Below are 19,741 nucleotides of genomic sequence, written 5' to 3'. Positions count from 1 at the left end.
GTATATGTAAGTAATCATTGCTTTAAATTCATAATGACATTCAAACTGCACACGTTTTGATATCCAGTGCAATCAAATAAATCAATTAAATGCAATAACTAGGTGCTATGGTCACAAAAATCCTTCAAGTCGTCCAGGGCAAGCTGAGTTTTCTGACATACACAGTTCTCAGAAATCTGAGTATTTCTCACTTTAAAGGAACTAAACTATTATTATTAAAATCAAAGCACATGTCCCATGCCTCACTGTTTCTCACATGAAATGAGAGATCCAAATACCACAGCACGTGCCAAAAAAATTTGTACCATTTGTGAATAAATATGTGTTGGCTACACACTACTGTAAGAGCATACTCCGAGTGTATGTGCTTTACAAATTTTGCATTATTATTTTTAAGCACTCTGCCTCTCTTATTTCTTCTTTTTCTTGTTTTTATTGGGGTTGGATATTGATGTTCGAATGTTTGTTGGGTAGAAAGAAAAGGACAGATACTCCTCCTCCTCCTCCATGTTCTTCAACTTTCTTTTCAGTGTTGCTTTGGTTTTGGCTTGTCTGGGACAATGAACAGGTGGTGTAGGCAAAGTTGCAAGATCAGCAGCATCCAATCCCAAAATTCCTGAGAAAGATTCCGTTGCAACATTTTCATGATGCTGTGCTTTGACAGTTGAATCAGGCTTTTTCAAAGCAACTTTTTTCTTGTCCAGAAAGATGTCAGGGGAAATATTTTCTCCTGTGGGGTGTTGGCCTAGTACCTGTACTATTGGTTCGGATGACAAAGAAATAAAATCTTCCACCTTTTCCTTGATAGTTCTCTCTCCATCCTGTGTCACCTTTGTATTTGTTGGGCTGACAGAAGCGGCAGTACCTCCCACATTTTCTGGAGGCTTGGAGCTGTCATTTTTGTACACATACAGGTGTGAGACATTATACACAGGGGCAGGTCGCTTTTTAGGTGTCTGTCTTTGCAAGTCAGGTGCACTTGTGGATGATGGTGCTTCTTCTTTGGATGCATCCTTCTTGCTGGGAAAAGGAGCTGAAGATCTGACAAAGTGTGCTGACTAGCAAAGGTGATAAATTCCGAGAATTCAGCAGATAATGTTTCTTTGTCACATTTCTGGAAAAGAAAAGGACCCAATAAAAAGATTTTTTAATGGCAGTCTGCTTCTTCACAAGAAAACACTTCCCACATGTTCAACTCTGACCCATGCACTGCTAACCTAAAGGTTATTAGGTATGTGTGACGGAAGGAAACTTATAGTTAAAACCTTGTTAACTACACCTGACTATTCCGTCATCCATGCCAACATAACCTGTGCACGATTTGCTACAACCAATCAAGCATCATTGCTAGTGCAAGACATTTACAGTCACCCAGCCTCTGGAATTCATGACCCGCGTTGGCCTATATATAACTGAAATAAGAGTCAGTGCTAGACGCCCCTTGATTATTGACTATCCCATGTTCTTTCATAACACCACCTGTGTACGCAAGACTAGTCTTTATCTACAGGTCACAAATACAAACCTTAAAAGCCAGCATGGGCAATAGTGGATTTCTAATCACTGGAGACAGCTGCTGTCTAAGTCGTCTTATAACAAGGACTGGACAACAGCTTCTGGTGGCATACATTGTTGCTGCAGCAACACTGGGATGGATTATCTGCTCTTTTTGCACAAGAAGCAGACACAACTTCCCATTTTTAGCAGCGTCTCTGATGGCAGAAGCATCTGTCAGGAGGTGATTCCTGAAAACGCACATACACAAACATAATTTTTCAAAATTAGTTTTAATGTTATGTACATTGCAATAACTTTACAAATTTAAGCTTTCATTCCTGGAATCTGAGCTTTCAATTCAAAGTTTTAATTTTGGTGCATTTCTTTTTTCTCACGACATTCACATTTTTTCTCAACTAAATTTGCATAGGTTTTCTGTTTCAAGAAAGTCTTATAATCAATAACAAGATAAAAATATATACAAGAAAGTAATTAAAATGTATTTGTTACCTGATAACATTTTGCTTTCTTTTCCATTCATCAGTTCTCAGCTTGGTTTTTGGCTTTTTAAACACAGATTTGTATTGTGTGAGGAGACTAAAGACACAAAAAAAAAAAAAAAAAAAAAAAAAAGAAAAAAAAAAAAGTGTTAACACATACAATTAAAGCACTTTTCTTGACTCAGACACCTCATGGTGCCAACAACAATATCTTCACTTGCCGTTATTAACGCAGCAGTGGTTCAAACTGATTCAAATGATCAGAAATAACTGATTTCTGCTGCTCTGTCATTATCAACATTTGATCTATTGCTTAATTTGAGTCAAGGATCAACGCCATTCATATGCAGCATCAGTGTAGTAAAACAGTGAGGAAGTTCTCCTCTTGATGTCTGATGAGATAAAATCTGCTGTAGTACTATCAGACATGCTTGCCCCCCATTCTCTGTCTCTTTCTTTCAGTGACTCTGATCCTTCCCTCTGTAGTTCTCTCCCCCATTGGTACCATGCCCTCCACTTTGTTATGCATAAGTACACACATGTTGGAATTTCTTTTACACAGTATCATTTCATCCAGTGCTACCAAAAAACGCTAACAACTCTTTTTTTTTCAGTACACAGATAAAAATGATACATGTACAATCAAGGTAAAGATTGTGAAAATAATTACCAGATAAGTTTTCCTACAACTTTTTCTTCAACATCCTCTTCAACCATTGGCCTGTGAAATGAAGATTAATTCTTAAATGACAAAATGATTAATAATCATGCTTTTTAGGGAAAAGCACTATGAGGAAAATAATAGAAGTTAATAACAAAATGCAAACCAACAACATTTTTCTAGTATGCATACTTACATATATCAATAAACTAATGGCAGTAAACTCTTTACGTGCTTTTGCCATTAGCCTAACAGTTTTGCATCTATGCTTAAGAGTGAAGGAGACAAAAACAAACTGCTTTATATATTCTCCAAAAATACGATTTAAGACTTACCAATCATCTCCATTCACGTAACAAGGAAAGAGGTCATTTTGTTTACTTGTTGCACCAGCAGATTCAACAGGATTTCTTTCTCCTTCCATCACGGTTTTCTCTGTTGAGCTATTTCTTTCTTTTGCTGTCCTTGTATCCTCTGTAATATCTGTCTCCAGTTCTTGATTGTCTCCCTTTTCATCTGCTTTCATCCAAGGCACAGTTAGTTGTGGAGCCAGACTAGCTGCCAAGGTCACAAAATCTTTAAAGTCGTTCAGGCCAGCTTGTATTTTCTGACAAACAAAAGGTTTTGATAAATACACAGGCATACTGACTTTGTCTTCTTGTCTGAAGCTATTTTATCTACAATAAATATTTGTTTAAAGTTTTAACAATATTTTTATCACACAAGCTCAGAAGTTAATAAATTAAATTTTATACGCTTTAATAAATTAGACATAATGCATCCTCTGGATATAGCAAGACAAAGGAAAAATTCACCTTGGTCACTGCATAAAGAAACCAATGATTTAAATTCTTAAAAAAAAAAAAAGACTTGACATGTATGCCTAACATGTGAACACATAACTATGAAGTATCAAATATAGAGAAGTATTAAATAGCTGCTGGAATCGAACTACTAGCTTAAACCTCCCCTCAGACTTTTTAAACCTCTGCCACGTAGAGGCAATCCACAATCCATTTCAACTGCTTGAACTATTTTGATATATCAAGCGATAGTGTGGTCTGCTCATTAGGGGAAAAGTCTATGCTCGTGAACAAGTCTTATTTAAGTTAGAAGTTCCTTTTTCGGTATTCATACAACAAATGTCATACACACCTTAAAACCAACAGCTACAGCACTTGTCAAACCTGTAGCTTGTGAAAGTTTTGGTCCCAGAGATTGTAAACAAAGGGCTGGACATAAACGAGTAGCTGCCAATGGAATAAGACATTTTGTTATGATGGATGGCTCTGCATCCTTCCAAACAAGAAGAAGAGCGAGTTGGTCTCTCTCCAAACACTTGGATGCTTCTCTGTGTCCTATGGCCAGCTGAGCTCTGTTACAAAAGTTACCATATTTATTATAAAAGAAATTTGCTATTTAATAACCATAATGTCTTATTAAACGAAAAAAATTAGATAATGCTGAGGCATTAATGTTGTATCACATGTTGTTGCAATTTAGTACCAATTAATTTGTGCATATGGACATGAACCCAACTGGGAAGGGACGCCCAGAGCTGGATCCGATGGCATGGTGTAGTTATGGCCTATGCTCCACTGGGGGTGGAAAGGAATAAGAAAAATTTGTGTACTAACAAAATTATACACTATACACAAATAATGGCCACAGAAATAAAACTAAAACAAATAAGTAGTTTGAGCAAAGAAACTTAAAAAATTAATGACAATAATAAACAAGACATAGAAGACAATTGAGACTCATCAACTGATATCTTAATAAACCGCTAAAACATTGTGCAGATTAAAAACTATTGACATACAGGAATGATAAAATGTGCCAATGAAGAGTACAAAATTACAACTTGATTACCTTTCTTTGTCATTTCTAGGGCACACTTCCAGCCTATCTTTTTGAAACTCTGTCCACCTATTTTCCTTCTAGGTCACTAGAAAAGCTGCCCCTTAGATAAATTCAAAAGATTTGGTGGGCACTGTCCCAGCTGTCTAGAACACACTTCCCTTCCTGCTGAGACATGCATGATTGTTGCAGCATTAATTAGCAGCTAAGGACACTGTTCTGCTTTTGGCTGATAGGCTATGAGTGCTCATGTGCTTGGTTGTTGAGGTAATGCAGAATGTTGTCACGATGAATGTACCATTCTCCTATTTATTCCTTTACGCACCCAGTGGAGCATAGAGCCGCAACTACACTATGCCATCGGTTCCGAGTACCATCATGTATGTGCAATTCTTTTGTAAAGTGCTGTCAGCAATCAGTAAACACTGCCCTATAAGCAACCATTATTATCATTATTGGAAGCAGTAAATTACAGTACTAATTACTGAGCCTATTAATCGTACAACTTGTAGCACTGTGACTTTGGAGATATTAACAAGTAAGAAGTGTACCTTATTTTTTTTCGTATTATATCTTCATCTATGAGATTTGATTTTTCCTTTATTTTAATTGATGAACTGGAAAAGCCTGGTGCTCCTTTTTGTACTTCAGGACACAGCCTGGGAAACTTGTTCAGAGTACTATGTTTAAAAACATAAGGAGATAAAACTATATGCATTTCATCAGAACCAAAATCAATATGAGTACAGCAAAGCTAGACAATAAAGCTTTGTCTATCAAGTGTCATGTGACCAGTTCCATAAATGGACATGGAGCATTTAAATCAATTGATGTAGCTTTCAGTGATAATTAGCTTAATTTATATAGCAAAACCAGTTTTTAAATAAAGTCTGAACATGTTAAAATAAACTTTGAATTAACCTTGATATATTCCATTTATTTATACAATACTAAAACTTTATTAGTGAAATGATATGATCTTTCATAATTCATTTAAAAACAGACATTGATATTACCTAAGAAGGCAGTCCATTATTTTCTCCTCAGTACTTGCTTCCACCTTTGGCCTGCATTAAAAATTAAACAAAATGTGGCTATTGACAACAACTAAGAATCTCAGTCAAAAAATTGTCATGCTTTTCTATGATCTATTCGCATGAATGCTGATGGCAAAAGTAGCTGCACTAACAAAACTTATAATTAGCTCCTAGCTTTTCTGATAAACCAGACCCTTGCTTAAGTATCTGATAATCTATGATTGTATAAAGCACTTGTGGCCTAAGTAATTTTCTCTTACAATCAATACAGATGTGCTATGTGAGAGACTGAAGTTTAACAAACGCATGTTCTTTTGTGATTCATGAATCTGTTTTATAGCTTTGATGAAAACTAAAGTAAGGCTGAGACCTAAAAAAAAAAAAACCATTAATGAGAGGTATAATGAGGGGACATGAAAAGGCCATAAGACCTAGGCAGTTATAGCCAGTCCCTACTACTGCTACTTAGTATGAAAAGTACACTACAGTCAACAGACGAAATTGAAAAAAGACCTACCATGCCAGATGATATGGACTGCAAAGAATATTTTTCTTTGTTAATCGTCGACCCTCACTTTTCTTTGCAGACGACTTTGCTTCCTTCTCTTTTTTACTTTTCAATCTTAAGGTGCTTCCAGAGGATACTGTGGGTGCAACTGGAGAAGCCATGCTTGCAAGGGACGGTACTCTAAAGTAATGTCTTGTTGGTTTCGTATCTGAACCAATGATAAAGTTATTTAACATTTGAATTTAAATTATTTTAACAATACGAAGTTTGAAATTTGAGAGATTTAATTAGAGGCTGTTTTTCATGTAAGGACTGTGCTGTACATTTTTCTGCTCAATACCCACTGCTCCAGCAGCAGAATGAAATTTCGCGCCATCAGTTTGGGAGGTTACTAAGTTTACAGAATCAATGCCTCGTCTACCGTTGCAACAAACAACTGGCAAGAAGATTTCATCGCAAGATGCACCTCAGAATCAGTGGGTTATGATAACTGAAGGTAATAATAATCCACAATGACTACTGCCACGAAAGACAGATGCGAGGAAGGGGTAGATAATATTTGCACAAGGATAGTTGTACTAAAGAGGGATGATAATAATAATAATGATGTATATAGCGTTTTTCCAAAGGTTTGCTTTACATCAATAATAGATTGAATCATCAACAACCATGCAGCCATATTCGCATATCACAGACGCTCACTTCCGCAACACGCTTATATACAAAATTAAAGGTAAGCAATTCTGCAGCCATGAGAAAAATGCGGATGAAAAGTCAAACTGATCGAGAATGACACCCAAATCGCAGAGAGAGGAAGAGAAAGGAATAGTTGAGTTGTTTATAGACAGAGACTGAGGGAGAGAAATTTCTTTGGACAAATAAGTAGCAGTTTAATCTAAATGGTTGCTGTCTGTTTGCAGCAACCATGACAGCTATTGCATTCCTCTGTCTTTGTCAGTAATTTAGAGAGTTCAGTAAGTGGAACTGACTGATACAGCTGTGTATCATCAGCAAAACTCATATGTGACATGGAATGGCATGACATAATATCAGACGGGACAGATACAACACAAAACATTTCATGGCATACTCATTGTCAAATTCCTTATGACCTTACAAAGTGATAATTTTCTGAGAATTCCTCAGCAAACCTAATACTTACACCCCTCTCCCAAATCCCTCAAGACAGTGATCTCTTGGCTGTAATATATACTTATGATAGATTCACTGGCAGTTACATTCTGTATTTTGATTATTTTCCCCCTCTAATCTTTCCGTTTGCTTGTTCTTGCATGCTGAAGCTCATAGGCTTAGATGAATAATCTTTTAAAGTAGAAAACATGAGTTTACATACAATAAAAAACTGATAATCTTTCAATCTTCAGCCTATGATCAGCTGTTAAGATTGTCTAAGGTCACATGTTTGAAATACTTTTGCAATATGCGTTTCTGACTTGTAGTTCTAGATTCGATGTAATGTTAATTTACTGCAGTTGGTTTTTTTCTTTTATAATTTATGTGTGTAACAAATAGCTACAATAGTTTTGTTTTTACATTTACAGAAAAGATTTTTGATAATTATGGCAATGACATGGATAATATCTCCATGCACAAGCTACGTCATCCTAAGACAGGTAAAATATTTTTGCATGTCCATCTCAGTTTGTATTGAAATATTCATTTCAAATATTTTACTGTTTTGTCTTTTGAACGGTAAATTACTTGGCTGATCTGTTGTTTTATGGAATTTGGGATAAAGTGATTAATAAGGTATAATTTGCAGAATTGTCAAAAAAAGGTTTTTAAGATGGAGCTGCTGTTTTTGGAAAGGGTAGCTTCCAAGTACTTAAAGCTGTTTACCTCTTTGATTTGTACTCTGTTTATGTAGATATCAGCCAATAACCATTACTTTTGTTAGGACTGGTTTCTGTTCTGTATGGTTAAAACTGTCTGTCAATCTGTTGGTAAGGTCTTGCAGTTCACTGTCATGGCCTGCTATCAGATTGATATTGTCTGTAGTGTAGGTTGCATATAGATCTTCCACTGGTGGAAATAAAAGTGTGATGGTCATGGAAGGTTTCAAACATGATATTCTCCAAGATGATGTTGAACAGCACATGTGATAGGGTGAAAGAAAGCCCCCATTTGGTTATCCAGTAGTACTGTGCAGGTTTAGCTGTTGTACAGCATTTCATTGACTCGGACAAGATAGCCACAAACTATGTAAGAAGTAAAGGAGAAAGAAATAATGTAAAAAACAAACTAATAAATAGTTTGATATGTATTTTGATTGATGTTTATTACAGTTAGTTGAAAAACATTTGCTTTCATATTTAGTTAATATAATTTTTTAAAAGCCTAGCATTAAATGGAAGTGCAGTTATCAAATTATTTTTGTGTTATTATGTCTGTGAATTTTCATTTAAGAGAACTTATGATGTTTGGAGGACTGACAGCAGTAAAGTAAAATGAATTGTCTGCTTACCATTTCTGTTAGATAAAGCTACCTTCTACCTGATATCCAATGGAGGCCAGCAGATATCAGAGATAATGAAATTTGAGTCATCTTGTGGATCATGGTTGATTGGTGACAGTGTGCAAAAAGGTAAAACTAATCAGCATTTTTTCAAAATTTTCCAGGTTTTGGTGAATTTTGCAATTTTATGACAGAACTTAAAGACAGTATGGTTGTTAAGTGTAAAGTGTAATACTTTGGTTTAAAAAGATTAAGGAGATAATTATATTCAAAGGGCTTTTTGCAGTTTGATACCAAACAATGGCTGATTGCCTGCATAACTTGCAAATGCAAGTGCTAGAGTATTAGGTCACTTTTAATAGTATAGTGTAAATAGTTTAAAACATACATAATACATTATGATGCAGGTAAGTAGACTTTTCAAAGTGTCGTGAGTTTTCATGAAGTGATTTATCAGTGTGTGCATTATGTTTGATCTTTTTTTTTCTTTGAGCTTTTAAGGTGACTGGGTTTAGATTATTGGACTTAACACCTTATAAATTTGGTCATAATTCAGTGTGCATGCACTTTCATGCAAATCTGCATGTGGTTCCAGGTCTTGCACTTTTGTTTTCAGTGACTGACTTGATGGAAATATAACATCCAATTCAAATCTGAAGATTCCTTTTGTTTGCAGATGGTAGTATCCTCATGACAACCCCTGTAGATCCGCTATTTCTTGTGCTGCCTTACCTTATCAATGCTGCCAAGGTTAGTTAATATCTCAAATAATAATAATAAAGTTAATTTATATAGCACTTTATCCCACGATCAAATTTTAGCTCAAGGTGCTTTACAAAATATATAAACACAGAGAATAATAGAAGAACACTTATGCAGACATGTGCAACATAGCATGTAAATGTCATGTCTATAAAATGACAAAATTAATTTTCCCAAGGGCCGCATGAGAAATTGGGATGGTTTTAGAGGGCCGGACTAATATAGTTAACTCAGTTTTACCCAATACTGTATATAGAGTATATAAACTGGCGGGGGGAGCCAGCGGGCGGGCCGGTCAGAGACAAGAGGCAGGCCGGCCTTTGCCCAGGTCTGTACTAGAGCTATTTCTTGATATAGGAATCTGTTATTTAATCTTTTGCAGTCAGGGAAGTACATGACAGTAGACCAGATTGTTCATGATGAGGAGTTTCCAGATGTCAGCAACTTGCTGGCATGTTTAGACTTTGATTCTCTTGACTATGTGGCAGATATGAAAGGTTAAAAACTTCTTATTGTATCTTTGTTGTTTTTTTTACAACTTTTTTCTCTAAATTGCTACATCATTGTTGCTAGCAATTCTTATCTTGTGTTTATTTTTTAGTAAATTTATTTTGTTAAACAAATATTTATTCCTTCTGTCTTTTAACAACCATACGTGCAAAAGATAATGCTATTCAAGTTTGAAATTTAGATTTTTTTTTGATGTATTAGCTCTACCTCTGATCAAACTGACATGTTTTTAAAAAAAAAATTTCATAGGTGCAGGAGACTTTAAAGCTTACAGATACAACAGCGAAAAAACTTTATCATGGCTTCGCCTAAAGGTATGTAAAATGTTCATGGATAAAAACATGAATTTATTATATTTATATGGATAAGATAACTTGATGAAACCCAGACCCAAAACTGAAAAAGTAGCTTGCAGAAGTATTTTTCTCCTTCCTTTGTTTAGGGCTGAGAATGTTGCTTTGTATTTCCTTTTTTCTTTTTTTCTTTTTTTTTATTTAGCCAAAAATGTATTGATTTGCTGCAAAGCTTCCTATGGTTTTGTTATTATCTTTTCAGACAGATAATGTTTTGGAAGCCTTAAGATCTAGTGGTGTTGACATGAATGAATCAGGGGCCCAAAGTGCTTTGTTTATTAGAAGTAAAAAAACTTCCAGTGGAGATGAAAGTAAGTAAAACAAAAAACTTAATTTGTTCACAAAAGCTGATGTAGGTTTTCATCTGCTCCACATTGCTTGAACTCTTGCCATGTATCTTTTCACAGCACATTTGTTTTATCAGTTTCTGTAGCCATAATGTGCAAATGACTTTAAACTTGTCTCTTTCTTATTTTTGTAATGCTACCTTAGATCATGCAATAGAATTTATTTTGACTTTTTCCAGAGCAGGGTCTTGTATTTCTTCATCAGTTTCTTTTCCAAGCATTTTTATGTCTGCTTGTTTATTAAAGATAAATTGGCACCATATCATAAAGACTGGTTTTAATGACAAACCAGTTATTTTTTTAAAATTGACGTTTCAAGTAATGCAGATGCAGGATGTCTCTTTTTAAGTTCTCCAGTTATAAGACTGTAATAATTTTAACTGCTACATATATGTTGTGACAGAATCATCATGGAAGGCCTACAGTACTAAGGACAAATGAAAGTGATGCAACAGGCATCAGATACTCTAAACTGGACATCTTTTTAAAAAAGATTTTTTTTTTCAGATGGCTACTTGAAATATGCATGTGGATTAGTATCAGATTATATACCCTTGGAACTAGTAACCAGTCTCAAAGATTATCTAGGGTTAGTAACACAGATATCTATTTTCTGTATATTATTTGACATATTTTGTTATAAGTAGTTCATATTGAGGTTGATGAGGTGTATAGGTTGCATTATCTCCTTGTAAATAAGGTCTAAAATGTATTCACTTTAGCTCCAGACATCTAAAAAGTTAGTTTCTCTAAACACAACCAGTTACTCTGTTTCATGATAAACTATAATAATTGACATACAACAGAATGTTGTACAGGATCTGTTCATATATAAACTAATTTTTGAGTCAGCCAGTAAATCTGTTAATTTGTAGTTTATTGATGAAAGACCTTTTTGTGAATTCACATACTGTTATGTGCAGAAGACTGGCAAGGTTGGTGTTTCATATTTTGCAGCATTACAGAAGCTGTTGAGGACAGATCACCTGTGGAACCTCCAAACAAGGTGAGAGTTTAAAAAAAAACCAAAAAAAACACAAAGTTTCAAGAGAATGGTTGCTTTGCCCTTGTTCATTACCTTAAAATGAGTGCATAAAGCTAGTTTATACGTTGCAGAAAGTGAAGTTATCAGAGAATCAAGGAACAGTTACTCCAACAGAAGACTACTCACGATTCTTTGGACAAGACTCAAAAAAACAGACATCAGCGGTAGGTGCTTGGAGGTAGTAACAGTTGGCAGAAGATTGTGGGTAGGGAAGGGACCTCTGAGGTTAAGAAGGGAACACTAATTAATACAAAACAAAATTGTATGGTAATATTTGTAACTTGTTTTTATCTTTGAAGGGTGTATCTAGTTCAGTTTTTCAGCCAAATTGTGAAAATGCAATTTCCAGCCTAACCTCACCCCTTTTTCTTTTTACATTGTAAGGCTTTTCATAGTTCAAAGTTTTTGTGGGATCTTCTCTTCTATTGTTTTATGTTTTCTGGTTTTTTTGTGTGTCCAGGCTGGAGGAAGACAGACAGCAGCCCAAAAGAAGCTAAGCAAAGTGGATGTCCGAGGAATGAAGAGCATATCTAGTTTTTTCTCATCGAAATCATGAAAATGCACTTCCCATATCCCTTACATTTTTTTTTCCTTCTGCACTTTTCGGTTTTCAGGTCTCTTTTCTTTTCTTCTCTCTTTTTAGGTTATTGAGCCCATTGAAAGTTTTTAAACATGCATGAATTCAGTTTTTCTATTATGCATGCCAGTGCAATTTGACAACTTATTATTTACTTGTAAATGTTATGTAGCATTTATTCCTGATGCATTATTGCCAATCCCTTTATTATGCCTTAATGTAAAGCAGCTATCACACTAAGCCTATCTACGCATTATTAAGACAAGCATAACAAACATTTTTCAAGTTTGCTTTTGAAAGTCGTTTTCAGCTGTGAAAGTATGCGTGTCTTAAGCATGCATGTTTTTCTTGATTTATTTGGCATTCAAGATGGTGGAGAGTATTATGTCCACATGCATTTAATAATGATGGCATTTAGTGACTCCTCAAATTTATGCTTTTTCTTCTGATGGAAAACAGCAGGTTAAATATTTATCTACATCTTGAAAATAAACTGTGTTCCTCTAACAAGACTTCAGATCTCATATTGAACTGTTAATATGCAGGCTGCTCTATGATCATTTGTAAATATTAACATGCACTTCTCAGTTTGATACAGATATTTGACCTTATTAACAAGCCCCAGAGAGCTCAGAACAATGCAGCTCAAATTGTATTCTGAAACCAGAATGCTATATCACCACTCTGCTTCTGCACTAGGTGTCAGTTCAGGCTTGCATCATATTTAAGATCTCTGTGCTTTGCTATTGTAGTATTGCTTGATGTCCCTGGCAATGTTCACTGTGCATGTGTGTGTGTGTTTGCCAGATTATGATGTCCTGCTCTATCAAACAGCACATTAGTTACTGACCCTTGTATCTTATAAAGGTGCATTGAGCTCACAATGTGGAGTAAATCCCATCATTGAAATAAAACATGATTACCAATGAAAAGTACAACTTTATTACCAGAAATGGAATCGAGTCATTTACAAATGACCATAGATTTATATTTTTTATCCATAGTTACATCACTTAAAGCACATTTACTATGCATTTGAAAACCTTTTTCCCTTAGGTTTATAAAACTATAATGATATGTAAGTTTTGTATGCAAATTATGAATAACAAATTTGAAACAATCCTAAACTTAGAATACATTCGGATAAAAACAGTACTGTCATTGTATGACAACATTAATAAAAAGATTTACTTACAGGCACATTATGTGCTTCAGGGGTTGCAGCATTTCTCAAGCTGTTTCCTGCTTTAAGGTTTTCTTAAAAGTGATATACAGTTGATATCTTTGCTACAGCCAATGTATAATCACAAATTGAAAAACAAACAATAGAAACCCAAATTTCAGACAATGAGCTCCTTTCTAAAGCATGCTTTTATGTGTAAACAAAGTATAAAAACCAAGATGACATTCTAAAAAAAATAATTTTAATGTTCCTAAGTATATGCACAAGAGCCAACTAATGAAAGGAAACAAAAATATGATGCCTTTGACATAAACGGAAAAAGAAGTCAGAGCTTCAGGACAAGCAGTCACTAGAGAAGGCAACCAATTTTAACCATTTTCATAAAAGACTACTGTTGTGCTTCAAATGACAAATGAGTAGTCAGCAGGAACATTAATTGTAATGTGGAAAAAAATCAATGCTTTCACTTGAACAGTGATAGTACTGAGATATATGTGTGTGTTTTTTTTTTAACAATTTTATGTTTTAACAGTACATTGTATGTGTATAAACATGTTTCAGATCAGTAATACTGCATAATCCAACTAAAAACTGAATATCACACACACACACACACAATTTTGCTGAAACATCTGAATCTGCCAAAAACCTGTAACACTAAAAAGTTACGAACATGCTCATGAAATGCCCATGTGGTATATCTCCTTTGAGATGTAAATTCTTAAATGATGTTCTTCAGCACAAAGTTCCATAAGCAGTTTGGAGAGAAAGATTTCCTTAGAGGAAGAAGAGCTAAATACCACTTACCATATTACCAAGACATGTCAAGGAAGAGTTTGCAACTGTATGCACATAGGTAAATATGCTAATGGCTTTGGTCTGAAGTTCAAAATGCAGCAGCTTCATGATTATTTACAGCAGTATCTGCTCCAATAGCATATTCATGGCATTAACCAAACTACCTTATAATTCAACCAAGAAACAATAATGAACAATCAATCTTTTTGCACAATTTTAGAATATCAAACTTTATTTGATAAACTATTTTTCAGTATCCCATGTTTCTAATAGCAAAATAAGAAACAACCATAAAGAAGAGCCCCAAAATATACCTTTTTCTTATGATAGCGAGGAACACAAGCAAACATTTGCTTGATAGTAGAAAAGGGAAAAATAAGGTTTTAAGGTTTTCGTTAGTTTTAAAAAAACAAACAGCATTTCAGTTCATATACACCTGGTATATTAACTCTTGCTCTGCTTTGTATGTCAGTTTGCTCTTACCACATTGGAATACGATTACCTGGGGCCCGATCAGTTGCAGACGTTGACACCTGCCTCACGCTGTACTGTGTGTTTGGCAAACCAGTTGGCTCTGCTAAGCCACCTCTTCCAGAAGGTGGTGATTTTGACCTGTTTTCAGTCTTGAGAAGACTGGAATCTTCTTCATCAAACATAGTGAGATTGAGTTCACACCCAAATTCCTCTTCAAAAGCTTGCAGGAAAGGGGAAATGGTATCTCGGATGGAAGTAGGCTTCCCTAGTTCTCGTGTCAGACTGGTAACATCTTTACCAGGAATGCCACAAGGAACAATATGTCGAAACCACATCAGATCCGTGTCACAGTTCAGTGAGATTCCATGAGTTGTGATGTAACGACTGCAATGAACACCTAATTTAAGAACAAAAAAGATATTCTTTAAACTCAACAATAACCAGCACTTATTTTGTACCAAATAAGAGTATGTGACAATCTGACAGCATTAATTGAGGACATCAGTACTTTTACATGTTCTTCTTGCAGAAGATTTGCAGATTGTGATATTACATCTTTGCTGCTTTATTGCTATGAAACAGTGAAAATAAGCCTTGTTTATTGTCAACTGACTAAGGACATTTGAAATTCATACAATATCGGCAGTTTTGCCATGAACATACCTATGGCAGCAATTTTTTTGTCTTTAACCCAAACACCAGTATGTTCTGTGGTCCGTGCCTGGATTCCAAACCGCCGACATGTGTTGATCAGTGTCTGTTCAAGTGTGGCCACATAGCTCTTCAAGCTCTTCTGGAAGTGCCTCAGATTTAAAATAGGGTAAGCCACCAATTGGCCAGGCCCATGGAAGGTTATGAGTCCTCCACGATTTGTTTTAAAAAATTCAGCTCCAAGTTTTTTCAGCCTCAATTCTTCAACCTGCGAGTAAAAAGTGCTTCTTTAGAGAGCAAAGAAATAAAATATCTGCATCAAAATCTAATTAATTAGCATCTTGGTTGCCTTGGTTACCCCTTGGCTACTTCTCCAGATGAAAGTGTCAGTTATTTGCATAGCATCTGAAAGTTTCAGAGCCCATCAGGATCAGGTATACTAATTTTTTAAACTATATACATTCATATAAATCAATATGTTAAATATCAAATCAATTGAAGTAAAACTTTTTTCTCATTTAGCATTTAGCTGGATCATAAATACAAATATTCCTCCAATTTTAAATGAATAATCCCATGGAGTCTTAACATTTAATCAAAAACTGCAATTCATCTGAAATTAGCCATTAGTGTTGATGTAACTTAATGCAACATTAGTGTTTTTATCAATAACTTTTTCAACAAATCTTTATTATTCTTATCCGTATTTGGCAATTGTTTTAATGTCTTTGAATAGTCAGGCTTTACAAGAAACTCAGAAAACCAGATGAATTATTAAAAAAAATTTCATCTTAATTACACCCTTCAAACAAGGTAAAAGCTAGCTTCTTCACTATCACCACACCTCTCCATAATCTTCAGTTCGAAGTCCAACTGTGTAGACAGGATTATGTTCAACAAGAAGAAGTGTATCATGGCCATTCACTCCGGTTCGGCCAGCCAGCTTGTCAAGATGTTGTTTAGCATAACGTAGTTGAACATCATAAGCCTGAAGGAAGCCCATACGACCCAAATTTATCACATTGATGATAGGTCTTGTCACTTGCTGGGCCATTTCAATCAAACACTTTGTTCAGCTTGCTGGAGGATCTGAAAATAAAGTTGAAGCACATAAGCTATAAAAATTATGAGAAAATTTTATCATGCATACGATCCCTTTAATTCCAAAAATTAAAACAAGATTAATTAATATTATAAAGCGAGAAATCAAAATGTGCAGATGTGATCCTGGGGAAAAGTCAAAAGGTTTAAGTTTAATAAATGTTATCACTACTCATTCAAAATAGTAGTGAAGGACACATTCACTAAACAAAAATTCATTTCAGTTTATTCCTTGTTACTCCTTGATGAGCATAGGGTCACAACAACACCTCGCCAGTGGACCTGGTTTTGGGCAGCACCCCTCAGTTGAGCTTGTGTAGGCTTCTAGTACACTATACATTTGCTAAGTCCCACAGACACTTTATCCTACGTCTCTTTAAGATGGACCTCCAACAGCCAGCTTGCCACCCGGAAAAGTGAGAAGTTTCTTTTTCTGTACGAGACTGGGTTGTCTCTGCCTTCCTGTGGGTGTATCTGGTCACCTTTTTTTTTACCTTGGACATGTAAGCACGGCCTGAAGCTAATACTAAAGACATTGCTAAAGAGGGGCGGTGGCCGACCTGGGGCAATACCCGGCTTGGAGCTGGACAAAAAGGGGTACAGCTGTTTATCTCCCCTGGGAATCGCAGGGTGGTGTATGTTTTCGCTGCCCCCAACTGGACACCGGTGCTGAATCAGGTAGTTAGACGGTTGTCGCGACAGTCGGAGGCCAATTGTCCCTACTCTAATCAACTTTAATCAAACATAGTTCAAAGTAGAAAATACTGTTTTCTACATACCTAATACACCTTGCAATGTTTTAGAGAAAATGGTGATTTAATATATATTATTATCCCATTATGTAAATCAAGTTATCAAATTTGCATCCTCCTTTAAGAAAGATTGAATAACTTACAACAAATTATACTCCACCGGTCAGCATAATAGAAATAAATCTCCTAGGCTAACACCAGTGAAGCCTACATTTTAAAAATCGTTCATGAACCTTTTAACCTCTACTGCAGATGTTACCTACACTAAGCAGACAACTACGCATGTTCCTAACATGTCAACAGCAAAGGCCCTTTGCTGCCCTGCATTCGTGTGTGCTGATATAAATAAGATTAAAAAAACAGCAGGGTTATTTATCTAGCACAGCAAGCTTTTTTTGCTTATTATGATTGTTGTGTTTGCGTGTGTGTGTGTGCATGAATGCATGTCAGTGCACATGCACATATGTATATACATGCATGTACTTGTGTAAGGTCCTAATTACGTCTTGCAGCTTGAAGTACAGTGAATGCTGACCCCATTTTTCAAATGACCTAATTAAAGATGTTTACTCACTGGGTTACCATGACATTCAAGGTTACAGCTGAGATGCATATCAGTGCACTACATTACTCTGTTAACAGGAGGAATAGAAGTTCTCATTTATCATAAGATGTAAAATATCTTGCTACTGAATAAACCAACACTGATTTATTATTAAAAAAAATGAAGTTGCAAGGATATTGGAGAATAAAGGACAGATCTTAATAAAAAAATGTGCTTATAACATTTGCTCCAAACCTGAGATTATATTATACATATCCATAATAACAAGCCTGTGTTCTATGATATAAATCTTAACAAATCTGAAGCACTTTGAACTGTGAACCCTCAGACAGCCAGCTTAAAACCAAATATAACTGTGCCAGTCTTGACAGTGAACTTCTCCTTCCTTTCCCAGTAAAACTGCTATTAATGTTTGAATGGCAATAAGACAGATGTATATAATGGATTTTATTTGTGTATATGGACATTAACATTTTTTCAGAAATGCAATGAGTTCCTCCACCTAGTAGGGAGGTATGTATGTCATAAATATTCATTATTATAATTATTAATATTAAATCATATATTAAAATGAGATGACTAATAGGATTACCATAGGTTGTCTTATCTATTCTCTCTACAATTCAAGTGACAGATCTTATCAATGCTGCATTTCAAATTCTATTCGTCTCTGGTTATGTTCCACATCTGAAGTGCATGTGACAAAACATGTAGTCTTCTCTGCCAACAACCAACTATGCATGTCTTTCCCCCAACTACAGTTTGAATTCCATAAAAAAAAAAATCGGTTACTTAGTGAAGAACTGCATCTTGGCAGACCTACAATGAAGTTGTGATTAGTCAACAGTTCTTATCTATTCATGACTGGTGTTTCACTTCTAGCCTTTTGTATCACAGACTATACTTATGTATACTGTATTATCTTTATTTGGCAATATTTGCTACCAGACTAATGACATATGGTGACAAACTTTGAAGACAATTTATCTAGAAACTTCTTTTTAGCATGAAAATGAACTTTGGCAAGAAGTTAATTCCGATGTCCTCCACATAAATTCTTTTATCGGGTAATGAGCTTGGTAGGTGGTATGGCATAAAGAGTTTGCCATATTCTGAGGATAGTGAAAGCAAGAAAGTGAAAAAAAAAAAAATCTGAAATAATCTTAAAAGGAAAAAAAACCAAACATGAATGCAAAATATATTTTTACACTGTAAAACGTGTCTTTGAAAAAAATAAGCACAGCTACTTAACAAAGAAATGAGTATATGAACTACTGGAAATGTGAATCTTCAGAGTGCTTCAATCTATCATTGATTAAAAAATAAACTACAATGGACAAGAGACGCAAATGCTGGAATAGTAAAAACCAGAGACGTTATAACGTCTCAGTAAAAACTATAAGTACCGTCATAAACAGGATCGTTCACTAAATCACCATTCAGTTAATCGGACAATTGCAGTTACTACTCGCACAGATGAGCGCGACAACCATATATGTTAGTAATTATTGCTTTCATGATGACATTCAAACTGCACAGTTTTTGATCAAATCCAGCGCACACAAATACATCAATTAAAGGCAATTTACGTGTTTGGGGATACATCTTCGACTCTGGATTTATTTTTTTAAGGAAATGCATTTGAGAAAATATCTGAAACTATTTGCAGGCAGACGAACTGTACATATATGATAAGTTCTCTGCTCGGTTATCTGAAAAAAATGTTTACCTTTGATTCCCTGCGTAGACGTGCCGAAAACAACGCAGATTGGCGGAAAGTCTAAACTGTTCCGAATCTTCCCGATTTTCTGTCGTCTGCATCCACACAAAAGAATGCTTTAAAATGAAATACTAAACGACCTCAGGTATTATTGTTTTCAAACAGCCTCGGATCAAATCACTAGTACTTTCTGACCAAATTTTACATCGTACTCATATCAATTTCAGTATGCATATCTAGCACAAGCTTTTATACATGTTTTCAGTTGCCCAGCGGCGTAGCAGCGTGGCTGCAGCAGACGGTCGTGTGGCAGTTTAAACGGTCAAGCTGATTTGTCGTCTACGCATCGACCGGATGTTCATTT

At 35.3% G+C, this 19,741-nt stretch overlaps 3 protein-coding genes across 5 annotated transcripts; 1 reads left to right on the top strand and 2 right to left on the bottom strand.

Annotated features, from left to right (window-relative positions):
- Positions 1 to 5: 5 nt before the first annotated feature.
- Positions 6 to 6,299, bottom strand: LOC112554969. The gene is made up of 9 exons (XM_025223050.1): positions 6,073 to 6,299; positions 5,535 to 5,585; positions 5,070 to 5,198; positions 3,814 to 4,033; positions 2,994 to 3,265; positions 2,668 to 2,718; positions 2,008 to 2,094; positions 1,526 to 1,745; positions 6 to 1,114 (listed from the first exon to the last, which is right to left on the bottom strand). Exons 1-9 carry the CDS (start codon positions 6,297 to 6,299, stop codon positions 827 to 829), a joined length of 1,545 nt encoding a protein of 514 aa, XP_025078835.1. The 3' UTR covers positions 6 to 826.
- Positions 6,300 to 6,427: 128 nt separating this feature from the next.
- On the top strand, positions 6,428 to 13,272 carry LOC112554970 (ribonuclease H2 subunit B-like). The gene is made up of 11 exons (XM_025223051.1): positions 6,428 to 6,559; positions 7,626 to 7,697; positions 8,561 to 8,668; positions 9,216 to 9,289; positions 9,684 to 9,798; positions 10,061 to 10,125; positions 10,367 to 10,475; positions 11,019 to 11,100; positions 11,469 to 11,517; positions 11,628 to 11,720; positions 12,017 to 13,272. Exons 1-11 carry the CDS (start codon positions 6,472 to 6,474, stop codon positions 12,110 to 12,112), a joined length of 951 nt encoding a protein of 316 aa, XP_025078836.1. The 5' UTR covers positions 6,428 to 6,471; the 3' UTR covers positions 12,113 to 13,272.
- On the bottom strand, positions 13,060 to 19,740 carry LOC112554971 (putative lipoyltransferase 2, mitochondrial). Of its 3 annotated transcripts, XM_025223053.1 has the most exons (5): positions 19,633 to 19,740; positions 19,387 to 19,472; positions 16,084 to 16,328; positions 15,252 to 15,507; positions 13,060 to 14,985 (listed from the first exon to the last, which is right to left on the bottom strand). In XM_025223053.1, exons 3-5 carry the CDS (start codon positions 16,291 to 16,293, stop codon positions 14,594 to 14,596), a joined length of 858 nt encoding a protein of 285 aa, XP_025078838.1. In that variant the 5' UTR covers positions 16,294 to 16,328; positions 19,387 to 19,472; positions 19,633 to 19,740; the 3' UTR covers positions 13,060 to 14,593. The 3 variants fall into 3 exon arrangements, with proteins under 3 accessions (XP_025078838.1, XP_025078837.1, XP_025078839.1); XM_025223052.1 differs by having other exon boundaries at positions 19,387 to 19,662; XM_025223054.1 differs by lacking the exons at positions 19,387 to 19,472; positions 19,633 to 19,740 and adding an exon at positions 17,236 to 17,387.
- Between the last annotated feature and the right edge of the window lies 1 nt (position 19,741).

This window comes from Pomacea canaliculata, linkage group LG14 (assembly GCF_003073045.1).
Source record: "Pomacea canaliculata isolate SZHN2017 linkage group LG14, ASM307304v1, whole genome shotgun sequence".
NCBI classification, from domain to species: Eukaryota; Metazoa; Mollusca; class Gastropoda; order Architaenioglossa; family Ampullariidae; genus Pomacea; species Pomacea canaliculata.
The sequence above is the reverse complement of the archived record's forward strand: the minus strand, read 5'-3'. Positions and strand labels throughout refer to the sequence as shown.

Coding starts and splice junctions, on each gene's coding strand:
- LOC112554969 (XM_025223050.1), bottom strand. CDS start 6,299: ATGTTAAATAACTTTATCATTGGTTCAGATACGAAACCAACAAGACAT. Junction 4,034..5,069: donor ATAATACGAAAAAAAATAAG/GTACACTTCTTA, acceptor CTTTTGTAACAG/AGCTCAGCTGGCCATAGGAC. Junction 2,095..2,667: donor GTTGTAGGAAAACTTATCTG/GTAATTATTTTC, acceptor TTGTGTCTTTAG/TCTCCTCACACAATACAAAT.
- LOC112554970 (XM_025223051.1), top strand. CDS start 6,472: ATGCCTCGTCTACCGTTGCAACAAACAACTGGCAAGAAGATTTCATCG. Junction 7,698..8,560: donor GCTACGTCATCCTAAGACAG/GTAAAATATTTT, acceptor CATTTCTGTTAG/ATAAAGCTACCTTCTACCTG. Junction 11,101..11,468: donor AGTCTCAAAGATTATCTAGG/GTTAGTAACACA, acceptor CATATTTTGCAG/CATTACAGAAGCTGTTGAGG.
- LOC112554971 (XM_025223053.1), bottom strand. CDS start 16,293: ATGGCCCAGCAAGTGACAAGACCTATCATCAATGTGATAAATTTGGGT. Junction 15,508..16,083: donor GAACTGAAGATTATGGAGAG/GTGTGGTGATAG, acceptor TTTTACTCGCAG/GTTGAAGAATTGAGGCTGAA. Junction 14,986..15,251: donor CAAAAAAATTGCTGCCATAG/GTATGTTCATGG, acceptor TTCTTAAATTAG/GTGTTCATTGCAGTCGTTAC.